Source organism: Battus philenor, unplaced genomic scaffold (genome assembly GCF_028537555.1).
Source record: "Battus philenor isolate CCGP_79_NKW_IND1 unplaced genomic scaffold, ilBatPhil1.0.hap1 SCAF_2, whole genome shotgun sequence".
Lineage (NCBI taxonomy): Eukaryota > Metazoa > Arthropoda > Insecta > Lepidoptera > Papilionidae > Battus > Battus philenor.
The window spans coordinates 9,325,488-9,349,620 of record NW_027181682.1 but is presented as its reverse complement, the minus strand read 5'-3'; the positions used below and the strand labels follow the sequence as shown (position 1 = coordinate 9,349,620).

The following is a 24,133-nucleotide window of genomic DNA, read 5'->3' as shown; positions in this document are numbered from 1 at the left end:
ATATTAAAATTAGTAACAAAATCTTAAATTTGTTGTTTCATTTTCTTAAACTACAATATTAAATATTGCGCCTATGAGACGAAAAACACGAAATTAAGTTATTATTACAAGACTGATACGAATTTAAAGCTTAACTGAATTCAACTGACTCGTTCTCGAAAGTATTTCATTCTAGTTATTTAATTCATTACAGATGCAAAATAGCTATCACATTTTTAAAAACAGTTTCTATTAATCAAATTCATGATACAATAAAATAATTCTTAATATATATAATTGAATAATTTATATCTCCACACGAATTATTAAAAATGCAATAAAATCTGTAAGCAATCCTAAAATAAAAGTATAATTCCTACTCGTAATTGAGAATTTAACAAACGATTCAATTGTACATTAACAGATTAAATAATTGTAACGATTGACGATAGATGTAAAAATCGACATAAGAAACTGTTTTTAAAATTTTATTGAAAACCTTAAAATTTTTAATAGCCGATTCATTTTGTTATTTGTTATTACTTCCGTATTTACGAAAAAGTTAAATCAATTTATTGGAGCAATTGTTATTAAAAACACTGCAAAATTTTTACTGTAGCGTTAATTTTAAATAACTTTTATTTCCGACGTATATGAACTTTCGTGTTAACAATTCGTGGTCGTTGCGCTGCAAATGCGCAGCAGCTTGCTATTTGATAGGCGTCGCAAGTCGGTGACGCGCATTCAGCTGCGCAGTTTATCACAGTATTAGTACCTTATCATAAGTTTGAAAGATATTATTATTAGACTATAAAATTAGGCTCCTCTGGCATTCTTCCCATGACGTACACAAATGGTAGCTATAAATAATCCTATGTGAGTTTATCTAATATGAATAAAAGAATAAAGGAGCCGACCACAGTGACACGAAAGTGGGCAAGGAACTACCGCCATAGATGCCATTAATATAGTCATTTGTTTAGTGCAACAGTGTGACACCCGTATAAAGACGTGACAAAGTTGTGACGTTCCGTGACTTATTGCTCGATTTTACGCTCTACCCCAGCACAATGAAGGCGGCTACAAGGGAGATAGTGAAAGTTGAGCGCAGGAGGTTCGCACTGTTTGGTTTTTTTTGAGAGGGAGAGGAGGGCTCGTCGGGCGCACGCTGCAGCGCCGGCGAGCCGCAAGCGCGCTCGCACGACGGCCACACGCGGCACACGGAGCACGCGCTCGATGACACCGCCGAGAAGAACACGCGCGCGCGATGACCTGCACCAACAGAAGCCATGAAACACGTTTTTCATTCCTGCTCTTTATTCATACTTGTGAGTATTTATATTAGTCAGCATCACATCAGCCGGCAAACGCCCACTGCAAGGCGGCCTCCCCGAAGATCACCTTGATGAGCGGTCTTACGCCACTCGCATCCAGCGAATTCTTGCGACTTTAACTATGTGGACCGACCCCAAGTAGATGGACCGTCGATATAGACCAAACATGGAGAAATCTCTCCACGCTTCTCTTCTTTGGCAGTTTTCAATGCCCAGGCTATCCCGGGCCATTCTATATGCTTTTGATATTATTTTTTTATTAATGTTATTGTATTTTTTATTGGTATTTTTTGGAATTTGCACGAGGTTTTACATCCAAGCTTGGAAGAAACGAGTAATTCATGTGCTACCAACCCACACCACCGCCATGAAGCCACTACCAGACGATAGTGATAGAGCAGATTTTGACATGGAGACCAAAGAAAAGACAGCGGGAATCACGGCACAGTTAACAATTCCTTCTTGAATAAGATTCGAAGTATATATATATATATATATCACACCGCTTCTATTAATGTATATAGTACATTATACAACATGTTAACGGGAAAGTGAATGAATAGATAGAAGAAGATAGTATGAAAAAATGGTCAAGTTTGAAAGTACGAACTGGAGTCGTAGAGGTCGACCAGTTCGGCCCAGGCCGGACGTTGGCGGGCCACGGGCAACGCGCGTGGTGCTGCGAGCGTGGCGCAGCGTTCGGCACGCGCCGCCCGCAACCATGCGGCCACGCGCGCCCCTCCGCGTTGCAGCTGCGCACCCACCACGTGCCGCGCCGCCTGCACATGGACGTATACACTTACACATTAATGGGCATACAACGCACCTTATAATTATAGCCCGTTTTCGTTAACAATGCATGCCAATAATAAATCACATATTTTCGAACGCGACGGCTATTTAACAACGATTTACCTAGCCCTGACAATAAACTATCACATCTTAGGTCATGTTTGGATGTAAATGCCAATTCCAATTATTTGTTCCATATATTTTTTGATATTTATAAAACCGAAATTTAATAACAACGATAACGGTTTAATGCCCACCAGGAAGATTTCTTGAAACGCAGCGACGTTTTGGACTACAGCGCTAATGATTGTTTATTTACGTCCTTTGTTTTTATTATCATTATATTTGATTGATGTCGACAGTGGTAACCTTTACGACTTCCACTCTTAAAAATGAACATGCAAATCTTAACTGCGTAAGTTTGGTTCGTTTCGTTTTTTATAATATTGCAATTTAGCAACAAGTTGTCTGGAAATACTTGCAAAACCGCGATCATCAACATTACATGCTGCCAGTGTTGTTGTTAAATATTCAATTTTATTTCTATGTTTTAACTCGTTCAGGAAATTAAAAAACTAGTGAAACTTTAACAGGCTATTTCTGCAACACACACACCCATACACTTATTTTCATTTTAAGTAAACGTCGTTTACATTAGTAAAGTAATTTTAATATTTTATAACTCCACTGTGTATTTTACAAGGTCATGTTTATTTGATTTTAACGTTGTGGTAATTTGGAGCAAGTTATTTAAATTAAAACCAAAAACTCTTATTATATCATACACATAAATTTTGCATAATTACATTAAAAAAATATTATATGCTTACCGTTAATTCAGTAATAGTATTTATATCGGCCACATAACCGGACGGCAATTGGACTGTAAGTAAAGTTAATCCACTCTCCGTTTCATTTCCTTGCGCCACGAATCTATAATAGTAACCAACAATTACACAATGATTTTAGGTAAAATACAACAAAAAAAAATTAATGCACTGATTTCTGCTATTTCAGACCAGAAGATTGTTTGTACTTATTTCCGGCCTTTAGTTCCTTTCTACAAGAATTTCTCTACAAATAAGGCACGCCGCTGATAACTTTATTTATCATAACAATAAAAATAAAAGCTGCGGCAGTGGAATATGTTCTTCTCTTTTACGATAATGGTGTTGTTTACCTATTAATAATTATATTTTGTTACGTTTAAACTTGTTAGTATGAAGGACCTTGGAATAAATAAATGAACGAAGTTTTTTTTTTTAAAAAAATGTCGTAATGAGTTCGCGTTGATTGTTACATTAAAATAACTAGTAATAAAAGGGGTAGTAAATCTTATCAGCTCAGTCGTCTCCCGATTTGACAATTATTAGTCAGGCGATGTAGCCCTCACTAATCGTTTTTCCTAGCAGGAGCTCGGAATTGCATCGGAGTCCTTTGAATGCGGGACAGTTGACCACCAGTTCCACTACGCTCTTGTCCACCCCCGGCTCACAGAAGCACGAGGGTTAATGTAAGGTTGTTATTTCCGTGATATAAGGTGGTTCACGCTGTTTGTGACTACGTACCCGACGCAGATGGAGAGTTGCAGGCGGTGCTCGGTGGAGACGCGGTCGACGCGCGGGTCGAGCGTGTACCGCGGCCAGGCAGCCGTCACGTTCGTGCTGCCTCGCGCGGACATGCCCAGCAGCGCCACGCCGCGCCCCTCCGTGGTCGCGCTCGCCGACCGCGCGTTACGCACCTGTTATTATACTCATTGTTACATTCAAACGCTGCAGACGAATGATGTTGAAAAGGCTCGATGATTGACTCAAAAGTCATATAACAATAAAATACGATGTTTGACAGCTACATTACATAAATGCAAAATTACTCTTACTCTTAAGAACCTTTATTTCTATCCGTTTATAAAAATAAAATAATTTCGCAGTGCTCAGTTAAGTCCGAAGGTAAACTTTCAACTGCATCGACTGGACAGTTGCGACTCAATTTGTTACGGGGAGTGGCTAGGCCACGGATAATGATGATTCACTGTATTATGAATGCTACTGGGCTGTAGGAATGAGGTTTATATAGATCTTTAAATGTGTGCAGCGTTACCGAAATGATTTTTCTAAAGCAACTGTTTTAATTGGAAAAGGAACGCCGAGTGATATTTATACTTCGAAAAACACTGCAACAACTGTAGTAAACTGATCAGACGTCGAACCCTGTGCGTGCCGGTCAGTGGTTTCCTGTCCAGAAACTTATTCAGCCAGTTGGCTGTTCTACATCGTATTAAGTTTTAAAGTTAATTTAGATTGATTCTTAAAACTTCTTTTCAATACTATCTTAATTTTTAAATTATACCGCATTGATATAGTTTTAACAATAAAGCTCAAGAATAATTTTCATATTGTTAAGAGAAAATTATTACGCAACAGATTTAAAGATCAGAATAGTGGTAATTTGGTCGGTCTCTAACAAAAAAGCAACTAAGCAGTAATATTTTCAGTACTTTAAAATGAAAATGATGAAACACTAAAATATCAAAATCGGATGGAATCTCAACAGTATTGTACCTCAGAATTATTTTCAAAAGAAAGTTTAGTTTCTTAATAATATTAATATTGTAGTTAGTTCTGTAAGTAGATAAGGAAATATTAAGACACGTACTAGTTGCGTTTGGATAATAAGAGCGTTGTCGTCGTCGATGTTGAACTGTCGCAGTTCTTCAAAGCCGGTCACGTTCACGGAGATACGTAACTTTTTAGAAGATTTTATGGCTTCAGAAAACTGCGCAAGAGCATCCAACTGAAAAGGATGGAATACAATTAATGATTTTCAATATTGTCCCTAGTTGGGGTACTGCATCAGCGGGTATACTATTGTTATTAAAAGTGTGTGACACTTTGGCAGAAAAGTAAGCAAAAACATAATTCGGAAATATTAAATGTAATTGTAAAAACAAAGGCACGGATGCAAATGTCTGTGGAATACAGACTCAAAGAAAAGGTCAATCATGAGTATAATAGTGTTTTAGGGTGTGCAGTAGATTATAGCTGTACCGCATCAGCCAACTGGGTCGATCCGCCTTTATGGAAGTATTTAGAGGAGAACCTACTGGATGTGAGTGTGGCACTCTACTGAGTGTGGCAGCACCACATTTCAGTAGGGTCATCACCGAGTAAAGTAGAGTTTACCGTAAGTGCAATAGAGTGTGGTATTACCACACCCAGCTGCATCTGGGTTAATTAGCGGGTAAAGTAAATACTTCAGTGATAGTGCAAAATAGTGAGGCAATACTAGGTCTGGCTGCAGGCGGATAAAACAGTGAGTATAGTAATGTTCAGTAAGTAGAGTCTGACAGTACCACGTCGGGCTGCAGCTGGTCGGGGCGCAGCGCGTGCAGCAGGTAGCGCGCCACGGGCAGCGCGCGTTCGGCGCTCCGGGCAGCCAGCAACGCGCGCACGCCCCATGCTGCGGTGGCCGCCTCCAGGCTGTTGCCGCGCAGCCATGGGTTGCGCCACTCCGACCCGTACAGTTTCCGCGACCAGAACAATGTCGAGTCTGAAGTAACGTTTATTATTTAACAATAGGAATTGTACGATTCAAAGTAATATTTAGTTTTGGCCCATTAAGAGTGAAACATACTGCTTTAATGCCTTAAATTGTTAAAAATTATTTAACACAACTTTATATATGACAAATTAGAAGATGATACTAAATTATGTACTTAAAATAACATGGACAACGCAAGGTTTATACCCTTACAGAATTGGTTAGATCGTCTTTTAGTCTTCTAACAATAAGAGTACATTTTCGATAATCTTGTTATTGCCGCATAAGAATCTTCATATTTTATCGTCCAGTTATTCCCCATGAGTGAACTCATAACAATAACTCGATACTGATGTCAGAATAATCATGGTGTTGATAAATGAAGGGCAACAGGACTATAACTCATGAGCCTAACGACTGCGGGAAACGTTCGTCACATTATTCCTGCAGGTGTATAAATAGCTATGTAACGGACAATACAAGCACTACTTAAAAGTATTCCTTTTAAAGCAGCCATTCGGTTTACCTTACACAACGATTAAAGTTAGGTTAGAGAATCTCTGTTTACTCCTTATGATCTTTACTCCGAAAAACCGTTTTTAAGACATAGTTTTACGCTAAGAAAATGTTGCAGTTTTTAAAGTTAGATCATTTTATGTTAATCGTAAATGCTTTTAAATCTACCTGTGGAATTGACGTATTTGTCCATCATCTGCAGCGCCTGCTCGGCCTGCGGGTGTCGCGCTGCGGCGAGCGCGCTGGCGGCTACGGCCAGCGAGTACGCGTCCAGCTCGGTGGACAGCCCGCGCACGATGAACTCCACAGCTTTGGTTATCTGTTCCTTGTACAGAATTTCGCTTCCCTGTGGATTATAGTTAGGAGTATTTATTAGTATAAAAAATTTTCAAAAGATATTTTCAAGCAGTGAATTCGCCTTCATTTCAAAAACACGTTCACTACTATCTACTATTAATATACCTGTAATGATTATTTGTGGGTAATGAAATCAGTTATAAATTGTCTTGTTATTTTTTATGAAAATGAATAATTCGTTGACAGGAAATAAATTACACATCGTCAAAGTGAAAGTTCCCTTCATGACTAGTTCTACGAGTGGACTCAACAAACTCACTAGAGACAGATGGGTGTAGCAGAGGTGGGTACCGCGTCTACAGCGAAGACCGTGTCACACAAAGACTGGACGAAATGTTGTCAAACGACGGACACAGCAATGGCAGGGCAGAGGACAGCCTTAATGACTGATTTGACTGACTTTGATAGTGATGACGCAGAATCAGTGGCGTACCTAGGGGGGGGCGGTGGGTGCGGTCCGCACCGGGCGGCACTTACCTTGGGGCGGCATTTTTTATATTTACTTGTAGTTGTAAAAAGCAACTTATTCATTTTACATTTTTTTTTTCTTGAATAATAAATTATTATTATGATTATTAGAAGAAGAAAATTGTCAAACGAGATCAGATGCTGGAATATTACTCAATTCTATGTAATCTTTTTCTTTTCTATGTTACCTTAATTTATGAGAACCCGTCCTTTTGGAAATTAAGGACGCTCAAAAATACCTGCAAGTAAAAGGGTTAAATGTCCACCAATGCCATATAAAACTAAATTCTTTGCAAACACATTTCATGGAACAAAGAGATACGCTAGTACAAAATGCTGTTATAGCAGCCAAAATAATTTGTGAAGAGTTAGAAATATCGACTAAGCGTCGAGTTAGAAGAAGAAAAAATATAAGTGGGGAAAATTCGACGTGGAGACGTGGGGCTATCCTTAGAAGAAAAAGTACGAAGAATAATGTTTTCATCTATGGACAGAATTAAGCCTTGTAAGAAAATATTCGTGTATAATACCGTGTAACCTACTAAATGAAGAATTTGAATATCAAATAAATGACTTGATTGACATTGATAAAGAACAGTTCCATATTAAAAGAAAAAGGATCCAGGTTTTTATGGCTGTACCTACACTAAAAAAAGAGGCAAAACATTAGAAAAACTAGAAGAAGGGCCCTCTTGATCTGCTAAAATTTATTCAACAGTATAGGTTGGAAAATTCTGTTCCCAACATTGTAATTTTGTTAAGAATTTTTTTAACAATTTCAATCAGTGCCGCTAATTGCGAAAGAAGCTTCTCAAAATTGAAGTTGATAAAAAATTATCTTCGTTCTACAATGAGACAATTAAGACTACAAAATCTTGCAATATTGTCAATAGAACAAGAAATTACAAATAATATAAATTTTGAGAGCATTATACACAATTTTTCTAGTATGAAAGCTAGAAGAGTAGATATTATATAAATATATTTACGAGTGCATACAAATATGTCTAAAAAAAATTTCTCTGTGTATTAATTAATATTGATTAAATAACTTAATAATTTATTTATGTGTAATTAACACAATTTATTTATTTATTAATTTATAAAAACCACTATTTGATTGACTTATAATAGAAAGGGCGGCAAACTGGAGATCGCCCCGGGCGGCAAAAATTCTAGGTACGCCACTGTGCAGAATCATCCAAGGTTTAAGTTAGTCCTTGCCTTCCTTACTAAGAAAAGAAGGCATCGTCTCTGTGTAAAACAAAAAAGGAGGTAGTTGTGTACCTTAGTCTCAAGCAGCGCGAGCAGAGCGTGTGCCGTGAGCGGCAGCGGGCGCTGTGCGTGCGGGTCGTTGCGCGCGCGCGGGTTTGGCGCGGCCCAGCTACCGTCGATTTTCTGCGCGCCGGCCAGCCAGCGCGCCGCCGAGCCGCTCACCGGCACCGCCGCCACGTGCCGCGCTGCGCGCGTCGCCCACCGCGTCGACACTGACGTCATACTGCAACATATTTTTTTAATTTATTTCGATTCACAAAACTGATAAACAATAAAATAATAACATATTTTACATATATTAATTAATATTTACAATCATTGCAATCTAATCGATATTAATACAATTCTTCTTAACTTCAAATTAATGAGGTGTACACAAAAAAATCTCACATCTCACTATTCGCGATGATGGTCTATTTACGTATGTTAGACAAAGTTACACCTTGTGATGTCTTTGTATAATGATAATAACATAATATTTAAAGTTGCTTACTAAACATCGCCCTCGGCTTCCGGATCCAATTCTTGGGCAAAAGAGCCGTCGGGGCGACGGTAGGCCATAAGTCTTTGGTAGCCAGCCAGCGCTAACGCGCTTGCCTCTTTAGTTATTGAGACCTCATTTTGATTTGTTGCCTAAAATAAAAACATTAAAAAAAAATTAAACAAGATTAAATTTGTCTTAATGTTATATGCATTAAGACAAATTCAATCTTGGTTAATTAAGATTATGATAATCTTCAAATAAAAAGCTCTGGATGCAAATAACACAGAACCGGTCATCGTGGCGCTCTTTGAGAGAGGCGTATACTTTGCTGTGGGTATTTACTGGCAGATTAGATGATGAAAAGGAGGAACATCAGTCCTAAAAGTCTACCACGAATCTAATTTAAGCATTCACGCACGTTAAAAAGAGCTTCCTATTTATATAACATTTTCAAGATATTGATGACAATGTATTTCAATAAATCGGTTTTTAAAAACTGATTCCAATTAAATCCTTTAACAGTATCAAACCAAAAAATAGCAAATGGATTTTGTATCCATAAAAATATGATGTAATATTTGTTGCAGTATTTAGGTTAAGTTGTTAGGACCTTCAACTGCTCGAGATCGGTACTAATAATAAATGTTGCACTATGAAACAAGAGAAGGGTTAGCAAACCTGAAGGTAGTCGAGTAGTACGCAGGCGGTGGCGAGCGGACGTAGTGCGTGTTCGGGGTCGGCAGCGGCGGGCGGCGGCGAGCGCAATCCGCGCAGCGCCGGCGCTAGCACGTCACCCGCTGCCACCAACGAGCTGCCAGCCAACCGCGTGCCGGCCGCAGCCCACACGCTCACGTTGCCGCGTGCCGCACCACGCCGCGCATCCAGCAGCGTCCACGACCAGCTCTCCTCCTCGTATCCGTCCTAAATCCTCATATAACAAGTTTACGTTTACAACAGTGCCCGTGGACATTTCGCATAGCGCGCAGTAGAGGTGGTCACAGAGGCCTTAAGGTTCTAGAGTGCAGACAACTGACAGGCAAGCGCAGCGTAGTACGTCGTTGATGTATGCACACGTTTTAAATTACGTATGAAATAAAGTCCAGTGCAGTTTTTAGCAAAATCAATGTAAATTGACATTTATCTTATATTAAGTATTGACTACAATTAATACTTAAATTTGTATGTTAAATGTAAAAGTAATGAGCTGTCTTTTTACAATTTATATTATAGTTTATATAAATGACACAGGCAGCTTTCGTATTAAGATATTTACTATAAATTTGAAGCGAACGCCAATGTTGAATACATAACAACACAAAAAACTTTTTTGTTGTTCAAGCTAAATAGAACTCCCACGCAATTAAAATAAGTATGGTCTATTTGTAAATGCACAATCATTACAATACGGGCTACATGCGAATATACAAAAAAATCGAGATTTTGGTCATTAATCAAACGATCAGTAGCCAAATTGCTTCTTGGTTGCTTTACTAAAAACAACAGTTGTTTTCATTACCTCTGTCCTACATTTGTTTTAAATACACATATATTTTTTTTAGTTTAGGAGTAGAGAGGTTCTCTATACTAACCGAAATGAGTGTTTCATTACACGAAGTAAACTATAACTAAATGACTATTTCAGACAGAACGCTTGTATTGACAAAATTACTTAGTTATTTATACATCCGCGGGAATGATATGGTAAATGATACCGGTAGTCGCGCGGCATGTGTAATAGCACGTATTATCTAAAACATGTCTAAATAACTTTGTTTCTTATTTGTAATAAAAAAAAATGTTCCTTTTTATAACATAGTAAATTAAACCTACACTGTTGGGTAGTTAACAGAAGTGAGGTGTAGTCGCAAACAGTATCATGGTATAAATAAATTTGGGAAGCCCTGCTATAGACTAAGCAGGCCAAGGTAAGGACGCACCTGTACATCAATGGTGCGAAACATGGAGGCCGAGAGACCACTGCCGCTGGCCTCCACGATGATGGGTGCGCTGCCCGCACGTACGGCGCTCAACAGAAATGCAGTGCTGGCCGCTGATCCGCCCGCCACCGACACGCGTGTGCGGCGGAACAACTCGATTTCTGCAACATAACACTATTATTCAAATTCAAATTCAAAAAATCATTATTGTTATGTTGATTCACGATGCCAGTCTTGCACTGTCCGCATTCAGCAATCTTCCGCAACCTTGACTAAGTCATCGATCAAAATAGTGTAGTCCCTACAGACTGCTACTTTAAACCAGCAATTCTCCGACCTACCACTTCATTACTTACATGTAAAAATAAAATACAAATTCAAATACGTAAATATAATTCTTTATTCAACATTCGATGGATTAAATTCATAGAAGACGTCATGATTATTACGTGCTGCAATATAATGTTTCTGATAATTAAGAAATTAACAATTGTGAATGAACTCACTTTTTGCAGCATCAATGGTATTCTCCAACGGCTCGAATTCAAAGTATTGTTCGGAGTTATGGAAGGTGACTTCAACGGTGACGTCCGCAGACAAGGAATTCTTGAGGATGATGACAGCCGCCAACATCTCGCCGCGTTGCATCGTTTCCGGCAACTCCGCAGTAATGGACAGGGGCACGCTGGTGGTCAACGGTTGCGGGGCAGCGAGTCCTAGCCCGAGAGTAGGGTGGACGGAGAACGCTCCGATAGACCACTTGCCCGGCATTGGCGGTGACCATACCTCTTTAGTACCCTTGCCGTCAGCGCTATAAAATTTATCATTCGATTGTTCACTCTTGTTAACTTTAGAGTAAGAAATCATTAATTTCAATATTAACACGACCCGGGTTTAGTCTCTAAAAAATTAGTATAAACTACATGTTAAATTAGATTTTATTCAAACTTGTATTCTCTCTCTGTTACTTTAGTTCTCAATTATGATTAAACTTATTAAATCTTAGAATCTTACACAAACTTAAAGTTAACTTAATATAGAATCAGATTACTAAGAAGATTACATTGTATTAATGTAAACGTGTTTAATGTATATGTAAATACGGTTACATTATATAATCATCTCTAATAACAGACGGAGACTTACCCTAGTGTGAGGTTTGAGAACATCCAGGTGGGGTGTGGCAGAACGTTGAGGTAGAAGCGCGGGGAGGGCGGCGGCGGCAGGCGGCTGAACGCATACGGACCGGCGAGCGGTGGCCGTGTGCCCGTCTCCGGCGTCTCCATTAACATTGCTGTAGAAAACATGAAAAGGAAGAACTATGTTTATCACTAAAACACCTGCCTATGTAGTGGTATACTTTCAATACTTAAGAAATCATTATTGTCATCATTGCAGTAGGACGAAATCCACTGCTGGACACACACCTCTTCTACGGATAGGAGCGGTTGGAAGTAGCCTGTAGATGCCATCATCTCGCGATCTTAACAAGGTCCTCTGTCCGTCATGACGGTGGACGTAACCTGCCCAACGCCACTTGTACTTGTGCCAATCCGCTGGGCTATATTGGTTACTTTCGATTATTTACGGACCTCATCATTAGATCTCGTCGAAAAATCTCGAACGCCCGTCTCTCCATGGCACGTTGAGCGCTTGTGAGGTTATCAATTAGACCCAGAGAATAAAAAATAATAAATTTCGTCTATAGTAGTAATTTTTAAAACTATATATTTTTTATTCTTTGCATAATGTTTGTTGTATCGATACATAAACCTTACCATCTAATCCAGTAAAGATTTTTTAACATATTTCAAATTAGTGTTCAAATAAAAACAGAACTAAATGAAGTTTTTGAATACCTTTTGGATCATTTTCTATTACTACGCCATCCGATAATATAACTAGGCCGGCATTCTGAAAAACAAACAATCTTTATAACAATGGAAGCTGAAATTAATGGCTTTCCAAGATAGAGCAGATAGATAACCTTAAAAACATCTTCAGGGTTTCGCCCGGCCAAGTCTAAGCCAAGTGCTGGCAGATGGTCTTCATTTTTGAAAACAGAATGCTTGATCCCGCTAAAGCTTTCCACTTCGCGTTCAATCTGAAAGTCAATATGCTATTAGCTCAAATGACACCAAATAGACAGGGTTTATCGGACGGTGGCTATTTATTTAAAATATATATACATAAACGATATATATTTTAATTATATCGTTGTCTGACCATAAAAACCGTTATATTAAAAAACGCTAAGAAATTCCTTAGAACGGTAGGTGCATATTTTCATGCATATGACGGAAGTTTTAAATACATCGGATCCATTTCAAAAACTCTGTATAGGGTTTTTTCTATGGTGTAATATCATAGCGTGTTATTATCGACACATTAAGTTGTTGATGTACGCTTTTTTTATTATACGCACACAGTAATATCCTAGAACAAGATAAAGACTCATTAATATTGGTAATTATTATACGAAATATATGCATATTTTCATAACTTCTCTATGTCTCCCCCCATAAAAATTTTCATCATATCAATGGAAAGATGCCCCTACCATTCTATCCCGGAGTTTTAAAATATTACAGGTATCAACCAGACAATGAGGAAACAAAAATAAAAGAATATAAATGAGTTACTCACAGTGCGAAGGTCGAGGCCAGAGCCAAAGGTATCGGTTAAACCAGACGCATAGCCTGGTGCAGGCGCCGCCAGCAGCGCCACTCTTGCTCCTGCGCCACCACTTGCGCGCACTTCCACTATACCGTTGGGCCGGTACTGTCCAGAAGTCGCAGGTGCAGTAGACACTGATATCTGCATACCCATGCAACATTTTATATAGATATACTATAGTATAATAGTTAACATAAAACGATTTTCAATTGGAACGGGAAAGTCTTTTCGCAAAAAGTATGTGTAACCTTGAAATAAAATATGATTGGCTGTATTATTTGTATGATTCTAATTTTAATGCGAATTTACTTCAAATAAGAAAAACAATGCAAGTCAAGGAAAAAAATGTGACGTTGATGGACCTAATGCTATACTTTAAATTGTACTTAATTCAAAAAAAATATTTTAATTTAAAAAATGCACATCGTTTTGGTCGCCCAATTATGATAAAATTAGCCATTTTTGTAAAAGTAGAATAAAATTGACATATCACTAGTTACGACGTAGTTGAAAAATTGAAAATTAAATAAAACGGAGGGAATACAAAAAAGCTCGGAATTTCGACACTACATGAGTACACAATAAAACCGGATTGTTTTTGAACATATTGTAAGTGGTAATGAAAAGTAAATTACAAACGACAAGATCCATTAAAAATATTCTGGTCGAAGATCGGCTAGGCTTCTCAGGTTATTGCAAAACTTGGGTTAACTCGCAATAAGGTGATGCTTGTATGGTGGGATTGGAAGGGCATTTTTATTTTTTAGCTTTTGCCCCCGGGCAGAACCATCGATATGGATCTTTATTGCTAACAACTCAAAGCATGAAGTTGGAAAAAAAGACCAGAATTAATTAATAGAATCTTTGATCGTGATAATGATTGATCACACAAGTATACACTCAGCTAGAATGAAGCTTTACATTTAGTTAAAAAACTATAAAAAAATATTTAGACATTTCATATATAAAACGAAGAAATATTTTCCTCAAGCTATTATGTAGTCTAGTTTGTGAAATATCAAGTGACCTGGTTGTGCAGCAAGTGCGGCTGCGGAAGGTAGAGGCCGGCGGCGAGTAGCGGGTGTGCGGTGTCGAGCCGCGGCGCCCACGCCACGAGGACACAGCCCGGCGCGAGCCCGCGCGACCTTGCCACGCGCACCTCCACGCTGCGTCGGGCAGGGCTCAGCTGTGCACCAATAAATTATATTTAACTTTATAAATTTCTTACATTTTGCATAGAACACGAAATGAATGGACAATAAACGCGAAAATAATATTACGTTTTATAGCACCTTTAATGTTGATACACTACAGATATACATAACATAAATTTCAAACGTATGAAAATGAATTTACAACGGTGGAAAAATGGTATTAAGTATTCATCGTGTCATTGGAATTAGTAAATTATTTCCTTAAAACACATTTAAGGCACCAGCAAATGATTATTGTTAGAATGTCGCTGTTGTGGATCCTTGATTTTAAAATACATGTTATTTTGAATCTTTTTCCAGCATCAAAAACCCTTTAATAAGGTTGATATATGAACACACTAACCTCGAGCGTTTCAGAGACGAGTATGTCGCCGCGCGCGACTACCATGTAGTGGAGCAGTTCCAGCGGCTCGGTGGCAACGAGGCGCGCGCGCAGTTCATTGTCTCCAGCGCCCTCCTCTCTCAACAGCTGCACGCTGAGCGCCTGCCCGCCTGGCGACCCGCTCAGAACGTTCACGACACGCTCTGTCACATCCTTGTATTTTATCTGAGAACGATTAATTATATTAGCCCGATAAGAGCAAACGATTACGACGAGATGCGGCCCTCTCGGGCAGCCTAGAATTGTAATGATAAACACCTCTTGAGCCTAAACCGAATTGTCGTCTGGACACACTAACCGTAACCAAAAAGCTTGAGTAATCTCACAATTCTGCGAAGCTTGAGCAATTCATCCATGGAAACCGTTCCAATCCATGGAAACTATGAAGCTCCAAAGAAAAATATTAAGAATCAGCCTCAAAAAATAAATGAATAAAAAAATTATTATTGTTGATTGATGATCTTAACCATGATAAGCGATTGTAAAACTATGTGTATTAAAGAAGAACCAAATGAATAAGTAAACAATTAAAGTTATTTCAAAACAACATCCTTACCACTAAGTTCATGGTGGAGTTAATGTGGGCGTCATCAGGCATTGTCGAGTAGGTTGCTAAACCTTTGCTAAAGGATACGGTCGTACGATTGGAAGGAGCACCGTCATCCCATAGCCGTTCTACGACCGCGTCGCCGTCGGTGTCTACTATTTGTCCCGTTGAATTTACAACTTCGATCTAAAATTATTTGAAATCGAATGTTTCAAAGTGTACATACAAAGTCAATTAATAAAATATTAACAAAAATTTTGTTTTAAACAAAATATTTCTATTTTTATTATACCTGAACAATGTAAGGCAGTTGTGGCTTGAAGAAGCTCGGTGCGGTGACTTTCAGTCGATAAGGCGTCCGCAAAAGTAAAATCTTTGACGTAACGTTTTGTTTTATCAATGTATCTTTCTCTTCTAATACTGCTTCAATTACTAGAGGTCTGGCTGCGTCTTCGGCGAGGTCAAAATCTGTCTTTAATTCGTACGTAACAACAGCATTCCCTTTAAAATCAACAACTTTTCTTGCAGGCATAGAGAATACCGGCTGAAGTAGCCCAGAAAAGAATACGGCATACGCAGAAATCGTTAACTCTCCTTGTACTGGAAGACCGTTGAAATGCCTATAACAAAAAATTGTGGTGAAAAGCTATTTATTACTCATAAAAGTTATATAAACTCTAAATATATGGAACCTCTATGCAATTGAATGTAAATAAAGTAAATAGCTAACTTGAAAATCTTCTTCTGAAAGAATGTCATAATAAAAAACAGTTTAGTATAGTGAAAGTAAATTGATAATCTATTGATTTCATATACATAAACCGTATACCACAATTTAAAATCTATATTCGATACAAATATCTTTTTTAAATGTCTGATTTGTATTTTTTAACTTTTATATATAATTGTTATAATAGATTTGCAGAAAACAAAAACAATTTAAATGATTTAAAAAGTACTTTTATCTGTGCGTAAAGATATGAAGTCGGTTAGTGACTTTATTCCAGCGTTTAAAAAATCTTTATTTACATATTTATCATTAAAATTATTCCCACGAGAGATCGTGTCGACAAATTTCAGACTTGCCAAAACTAGTTTTTGCAGAAATGTATATGAATGACATCATAGCCGTTATATATATATATATATATATATATATATATAAATAAATAAATAATATATATATATATATATATATTATTTATTTATTTATAAATATATGTAGACAATAAATATTGTGTGTCCGTAATCAACAGAATCATGTTTTTGCCAAGGTCTAAAAAACAAAACATAGTTCGTCGTGAAAAATTATATTGTTATAAAAACTCAACAAGGTCGAGTGTTATCAAATAAATCGTATTAGATAATTACAGCCTAACCGAGCTGTCTTTCAATTTCTTTAAGAATAAAAATGGACGAGCGAACGAATGAAATAATAATACAATTAGATTTTATTTCGGTGTAATAATGTTGATTGAAAAACATTTCACTGTCCGTTTTAATAAAACCTACAATATTGAAAATTTTATGACTAAAGAGTAAGCGCGTGTAAAATTATTTTATGTTTACGTACAGAAGTTTTTCAACACATAAAAATTAAGTTACATTACCTGTCACCGTGGATAAGGAAAGTGATAAGGCCTCAATTCGTTGTTATATGTAAAAAATTATGGCAGTAAAGGAAGCATTTTATGAGATTTGGTAACGTAATATTGGAATAGCAGCTACCTTTTGTAACATAGAGCACGAAACAGGTGAATAAACATAACGTAATAGAATAAATAAAAAATAAAATGTTCAAATTAATACTTAGCGGTAACGTTGATTTTAAAACTCCCATCGCTGAACAGTAACTCCTTAGGCATATGCATGTCCATTTGGAACTTCGGCAGGACGTAATCCGCCACCAGGATACGGCGCGAATACTTCTGGCCACGTACTTCCACCTAGCCATCGATTTAAGAAAAAAATATTTAAGAAACTTGTAAGGCGACGTACAATTTACTTTTTCAAAGGAGAACCTGTATTTAATAATTTCTACATATTTATCAAATAATTCGGGAATAACGAACTACACAGTTTTGTATTTATAAAAACAATGTAATTTATTTTATTTTTATTTTATATTATTAAGTGTAGCACTGAAAGTTTTTATGAATGTCTAACTTGGAAGTAACTTAAAGTTCGTAAGTCGAACTTTATAAATCTTTTTTTACGTATATGTAATTATTCAGTCATTTATTTTGCAAATTATTTAAAAATTATGTTTCAGCGTCATTATGTATTAAACATGTGACTACCTTCATTGAACACTTTTTGTAGAAATTTCAGTTAGTAATAACGCCAGGTTACCTTTTGATGATGAAGCTTTATCCTGGGCTTCTATTTACAGATAGATTAACTAGTTCAAACTTGATCATACTAATCTCAGTGATGATAAAGAAAAACTTACGATTTCCTTAATTTTTTTCAATTAGTTGAGATCATTGTGGCGAAGGTAATGCCGCTACTCGCTACTGGTTCCATACCTGTATTGTCCACTCGCCCAGCGAGGGCTGATCCGCGAGCACCAGCTGGTCTGCGAACAGTCCGCGGTCCAGTGGCGCCGCCGCCCAGTCGCGGATTGCTGTGCCTCCTGCATCAAAGACGCTCACGTCTACCGCAGAGTTTAACGGTAATAGATATCTAAAACAAAGCGATTAAATTAACTTCATTTTAGTTTTATCATTGAAGTTTTAACCGTTATGTATATGAAAACAATTGACAGCTCATTTTATAGAACATTTTTTTTAAATGTAGACTTTTTGGTTAAATGATCAAACGATTTGATGGCGAAAGACATATTTATAAAAAAAAATGTTGAAATAACTCAGGATTTCCCGGATACGAGAACAATAATACATCCATATGTTGTAAAAACTAACAGACGAACAAAAGGTACTATATACTGTATGTATTTAGTTTAAACGACTAGCATTGATTTCAATACAGAATGGAGTAGTCATTTCAAAAACTGTGTAATGAATGGCTAGTATACTGTCTTACAGAGAAGTGTAAACATTTCAAAGATTTACGCACTAATGCTTGACCTAAAAACTTAACTACGACTTCCAATCTATCGGTAATGGACATTTCACTTTCTCATTAGAATAGTGTGAATGAAATATTGTTCATTTTAGTAAGTTGATTTAGTTCTCTTAAAAAGAAATGAAGCTATTTTCAAAACTATAAAGTGTCTTGATGATCAAGATGTTCTTCCGTCTTTGAGTGGTTAAATATAACGTCTTTGAACCAGTAATATCCCAAGTTGTATTAGATACATTTTTATTCCTTTATACCCTGAAGCAAAATGATCCATTCGCGTACCATTCGTTTCCCCCACACGCGGTATTCGAAAAATGTTTTAGTGCGCATTGTGCGAGGCGATCTCACCATGACTCTCGCGGCTGTTGCAAGGTTCAACGACCGTTGTTCGTAAGTACGTAATCTTACGCGTGCGAACTTTCTTTCTTTTTACTTGTGCAGATATCGACATCGAAAGTATTATTTTACAATTAGATAAATATACCTCAAGTCGAACAACGAGGCAAGTTTAATTAGCTTTATGAAATAACCACGACATGAAAATTTTATTTATAAAGATGATTATTCGTTATTATCTATAAATTCACTTTTAGTTATTGAACAATTTAAGTTATTAAATTAGGAGAAAAATGTTAGTTTTGCTTTTTTCTACGATTGTATTTAAGGTCAACGCGCTATAATCAAATGAGTTTATGCGGAATATCAACCCTTGGAGTAATCAATATTTTATTGAGTTTCTGCTAAACCTATATATGACCTAATCAATTGATTGTTGAGTTATTAAAAGTTTATATGGACAAGTCATTAAATAAATTTTCGTTTGGAATAAATAATGTTTTCTTCTACTCACTTATCTAATGCAATCACTCGGAAGTTGATGGTGTCTTCTGGTTGATAGACCCTCTTGTCGGTTTGAATGAAGATGCAAAAGCTGCGCGGTTGGTAGACTAGAGGCGCGGAGGACGCAAACTGAGGGCCCGACGTAGAGCGCGCCACAAGCTTGTACTGTCCCGGGCCTGGATCGCCGATCTGTATGGAAATTTTAAATCGCAGCCTAAATACCTACATTACTAGATAAAACTATATCGTAGATACCATAAGGAAATTGTGTAAAAATTGTATTAATACAAAAAAATCCATAGATTTTTTTTAGAGTTAGTCTCAGTTGTTCATATTTTTGTTGTTACGTATGTAAAGCTCCCTACAGGGGTATTGCAAAGAAATATCACGGTGAATAAGTAAAACCGAAGATCTATTTCCGATCACGATCTTTTGGAATTGCAGTTAACATACTGTTCGTTGACTAGACATTAAATTTTGGGGTATTTTTCTACATGTACCTGACACGTCTTTACCTAAGATTGTATTAAATTATTCTGCCTTTAATAAATAGAAGTGTAGCAAGAAAAATGTTATCAGTGCCGAATTGCCATAGATGATAGCTCGCCAACTTCGATGTCCGAATATTCATTTTTTTTTAATTTATACAAAAGATTTATTTTGCGAAGGCGAACAGAATATTCTTTTAACCTCTGGTTGGATACCATAGCATAAAATTTATTTTAGCAACATAAAAATTGCTAGTCGATATTCCGCTAGGGAATATTTTGTTAAATTGTAGAAGTTACTGGGTATGCATCAGGACAAAATAACGATTAAAATAATATTATTTTTTTTACAATTGAATTGTGTTCGTCATATTTGGAATAATTCAATTCAAGTTGATTTTCACTGTGCATGGATATATTTACGGACTATTTTTTGAAACTGCATTTAAATGTTTCGCTCTTGTCAAAAATAATATTGTAGGATATATTACATCAAGTTCGATGATCCTGGAGGTGGCGGGTGGCACTTGCACCTCGCGACCCTGGCTGAATTGCTCGCCCTCACGTTCCACTGCCACGTACAGGTTGTGTGCGCGCGAGCTGCCCGCGATCGACACTTTGTATGAAGTGTGTGGGCGCAGGACTCGCGGCCCCACTACCGACAAACTGTCGACAGACGCTGCCTTAATGATTCATTTTTTGATTTTGATTTATTTTATCATCATCATTTCAACTGCAGGAAGTCCACTGCTGGACATTGGTCTTTCATACAAATTTTCAATAAGACAGGTTGGAAGTGGCCTATATTCAGTGTTATTCGATGAAAGGTCATTTGTCCAACTCGTGGATGGACGTCTTACGCTCCGTTTTCCAATCTTTGATATCCACTCTAGAAGTTTGAGTTTCCACCAGGCCAACTTGACAATCAGCTGGGTTATTTATACTAATTTTATACTACCTATAAACCCACAGCGCTGATGTCTTGCCGGCACCTATTCCGCGTTCCGAAGTAGTGGCACTGTTAGTTCTAGTAATTCTAATAAATATATTCTAATAATATCAATCAATTGAACCACGGTTGGGCTGCTTTGGGTACTATCCAAAATAAATGTCAAGCGTGTTCTTAAACAAAAACTAGATAAATATCCTTTTAGAGTGTAAGGGCTTTATAAGTTATAATAAAGCTTGAAAATAAATTGCTCTACTACACTCTATGTGTAATAAAAAGATAAATGTGAAAAAAGATGTGTAAAAAAAACCCGTCTAAGTTTGTTGTGGACTCTTCGAAAATCAGGGCCGGTGTGGAACCCTAATAGCTTTAAGTTAATTGTCAAATTGAGTTCTTCTGACATTTTTCTCGTGATGTACCCAAGTGTTACTATAAGTAATCCTACGTGGATAATCAATGAATATTTTTTTATCAATATTGAAAACCCTGTACATTAAAATTTTAATAATTACAAATATTTCTAAGTATTAATTTTTATCATTTAGCGTGTAATGAATAATAAGGATAACATCCTCTGTAAAAACATGAGTCTGTTTGTGAATTTGCTTTGTATCTATTAATTTTTCGTCAAAGTTAAAACAGACATATATTTAGAAAGATGATTCAGTATGTTTATTCACAATTACACACAGTAACACCATCTAATGTATAAGAATACGGCATATCATATACGTTTATAATTTATTTTAAACTTTATAAGCTGTTGATTATTATAAGCTATTTTTAATGACGTGTAATTACATGGGCGTTCAAAGAAACAAAATGTTTTTTATCAACCTGCCTTAATCGTCGATATGAGTCACTAAAAACATTTTCCTTTAAAAAATGTAGGGTATGAAATAAAAAATCTCTATGGGCTATTTAGTTAGGTATTAATAATAAACATAAATTAAATTAAAAAAAAAACTAACCATGTCACGAAGCCGTTCGCAATCAAGAGAATGAGGCAGAACGTTGTTATTATATGGGACATGTTTCTGTAACAATAATGAAGACCAAAATCAAATTTTTGAAATGTATTTAATAACCTACAAAAGAAGATTAGAAAGAATAACAAAGTCAAAGTGTGACTTCGTTATAACCGACAACAATCCAACGTCGTGACAAGATGCCAAGTTTCCCATACGTGACGCTTCACGACTCTGAACATCAAATGTTTCTTTTTAGTTGCGGGTTTTCTACTTACCTCTAAATTAGATCAGTAATTACAAAAATACTTACAGTTTTATTTGTCATTTATTAACGAAGTACTGCAAAAAAGTGATTATTAAACTACGATTTACATAAAAAAATATTTTTCTTATTCGGTAGCGCCATTATAACACCAATTCCTTGTTAGAGTTTAATATCAGTCTCAAAAAATGTAGTATATTAGTTGACTAATATATTATGTCTAAACTACTGCGTGTATGTAATTTTTATTTAAGTACTAGATGTACCCATGCGCTCGTTGTTGTGTTAAGGTATTTAAATCTGAAAAAAGCAGTTTGGATATCTCAGTCATAAACTGATGAGTACAGACAGGCAGACACACTCACATACATACATACAGAATAATTTTTAAGATTTTTATAAGGTTTTGTTTAATTCCGGATTGGAAAGATTATCCCCCAACGTAATATTAACAGTTGTGTATGTTTAATAACTTCAGACTATGTCCTACTTATGCTCTAAACAATGTCGTGGGTGAGCAATCAAATAATGTATTATGTATCCATTGAATTCACATGTTTGCCGCGTCTGTATGTTGAGCTCACCGTCCTTGCGTCGCAGGTCCAGCTTCTCTGACTCACTGCACAAACACTACATCGGCGTCAACGTAACAGCCTTAATAACAATTAAATCATCTTACCACAATAACAAATTTATTCATAAGTTGCTGATGTTATTCATAAAATATTGATATTCTTTTTTAATTTATAGTAAATTTTTAAAACTTTGCATTAAATATTTCATAACAGAACATTATTAATACATTTTAATTCGTTGATTTAATTTGAAAAAAATCGATTTTTAAAATAACTCATGAAAAAATACATAATTTACATTTACTTACACGGAGTATATAAAATGTTTATCGTTCCTGTTATTGTATTGGAAAGGTCTTCTCTGTACACATAGAAGTAGGTTAATATTTTAACCACATCACAGAATTAATCACTTTTTTACATAAGGAACATACTAATGTTTTATATAAATAGTGTTTAATGTAAACTAAGTACTATATCACAGATCGTTTTGTTCGAGGGCTTGTTTGGCGAAGCGGCGCACGTAAGCGTCGCAAGGTGCAGCGCAACTGACGGCGTCGCACCGTCGCACGCGCTGGTGGGGGCCGCCGAGCCTTGCGAAAATCCTTCTTACATGGTTGCTCCCACACTACCTCCAGTAGATATATGGCCGTCAGCTAGCAGGAAATACATCCCACACGAAACTACGTCACGCCATTTACAAATATACCGTTTTACACAACCCTAGACAGTATATATTTACATAAAGTTTATGTAAAGGAATTACCGATGTTACGAATACGAATATAGGAATAAAAACTATTCTAATAGTTTTTTTTATATCTATATATAGTTAGTTATATTATTTATTATATTTTATATTATATTATATATATTATTTATATATCTATAGTTTTTTATTTATAATTTATATATATATATACATTTATATATATATATATATTTATATATATATATATATATATTTATATATATATATATATATATATATATATATATTTATATATATATATATATATATATATATATATATATGAGCGTATTAACGAAATGTAATCCAATATAATCCAATATAATATATTACGACAATTTACCGTCGACACCTTAAAACCTTTGTTGGTAACAAATCATAATTCTTCTTAAAATACTTGAATACATTTAGATGAAGTGTGTGCATTTGTTTGTTACGAAGCCATCTCGACCTCTATAAGGTTTGTGAAGACACATACAGGTCGCGATTTAAGAAACCTGTTTGAAATATAAAAGTCGCGTCATACCCGAGTTCTCCCACACATCATAAAATTGTCTAATGTAACTCACCACTGTGGTTTGTGTCAAATTTATTGTATAAGAAGATTATGAATTTAAACTTTATCTATTTACATTTTTGGTAGACGCATGTAAAAAAATATGTAATTTTACTTAAACACATCGCTTTAATTATCATCATTAGTTTAATTATT

General features: G+C 36.2%; 1 protein-coding gene across 1 annotated transcript; it reads right to left on the bottom strand.

Moving 5' to 3' along the window:
* Nucleotides 1-420: 420 nt before the first annotated feature.
* LOC137921965 (thioester-containing protein 1 allele R1-like) lies at nt 421-23,205 on the bottom strand. Its single transcript, XM_068764772.1, has 26 exons — nt 22,979-23,205; nt 21,834-21,899; nt 20,405-20,579; nt 19,436-19,614; nt 18,030-18,186; nt 17,311-17,447; nt 15,794-16,121; nt 15,511-15,687; nt 14,916-15,119; nt 14,386-14,544; nt 13,329-13,499; nt 12,670-12,786; nt 12,542-12,596; nt 11,829-11,976; nt 11,189-11,493; nt 10,683-10,843; nt 9,424-9,666; nt 8,755-8,894; nt 8,274-8,484; nt 6,330-6,507; nt 5,458-5,654; nt 4,761-4,898; nt 3,674-3,846; nt 2,936-3,038; nt 1,924-2,092; nt 421-1,251 (listed from the first exon to the last, which is right to left on the bottom strand). Exons 2-26 carry the CDS (start codon nt 21,893-21,895, stop codon nt 1,037-1,039), a joined length of 4,302 nt encoding a protein of 1,433 aa, XP_068620873.1. The 5' UTR covers nt 21,896-21,899; nt 22,979-23,205; the 3' UTR covers nt 421-1,036.
* Between the last annotated feature and the right edge of the window lie 928 nt (nt 23,206-24,133).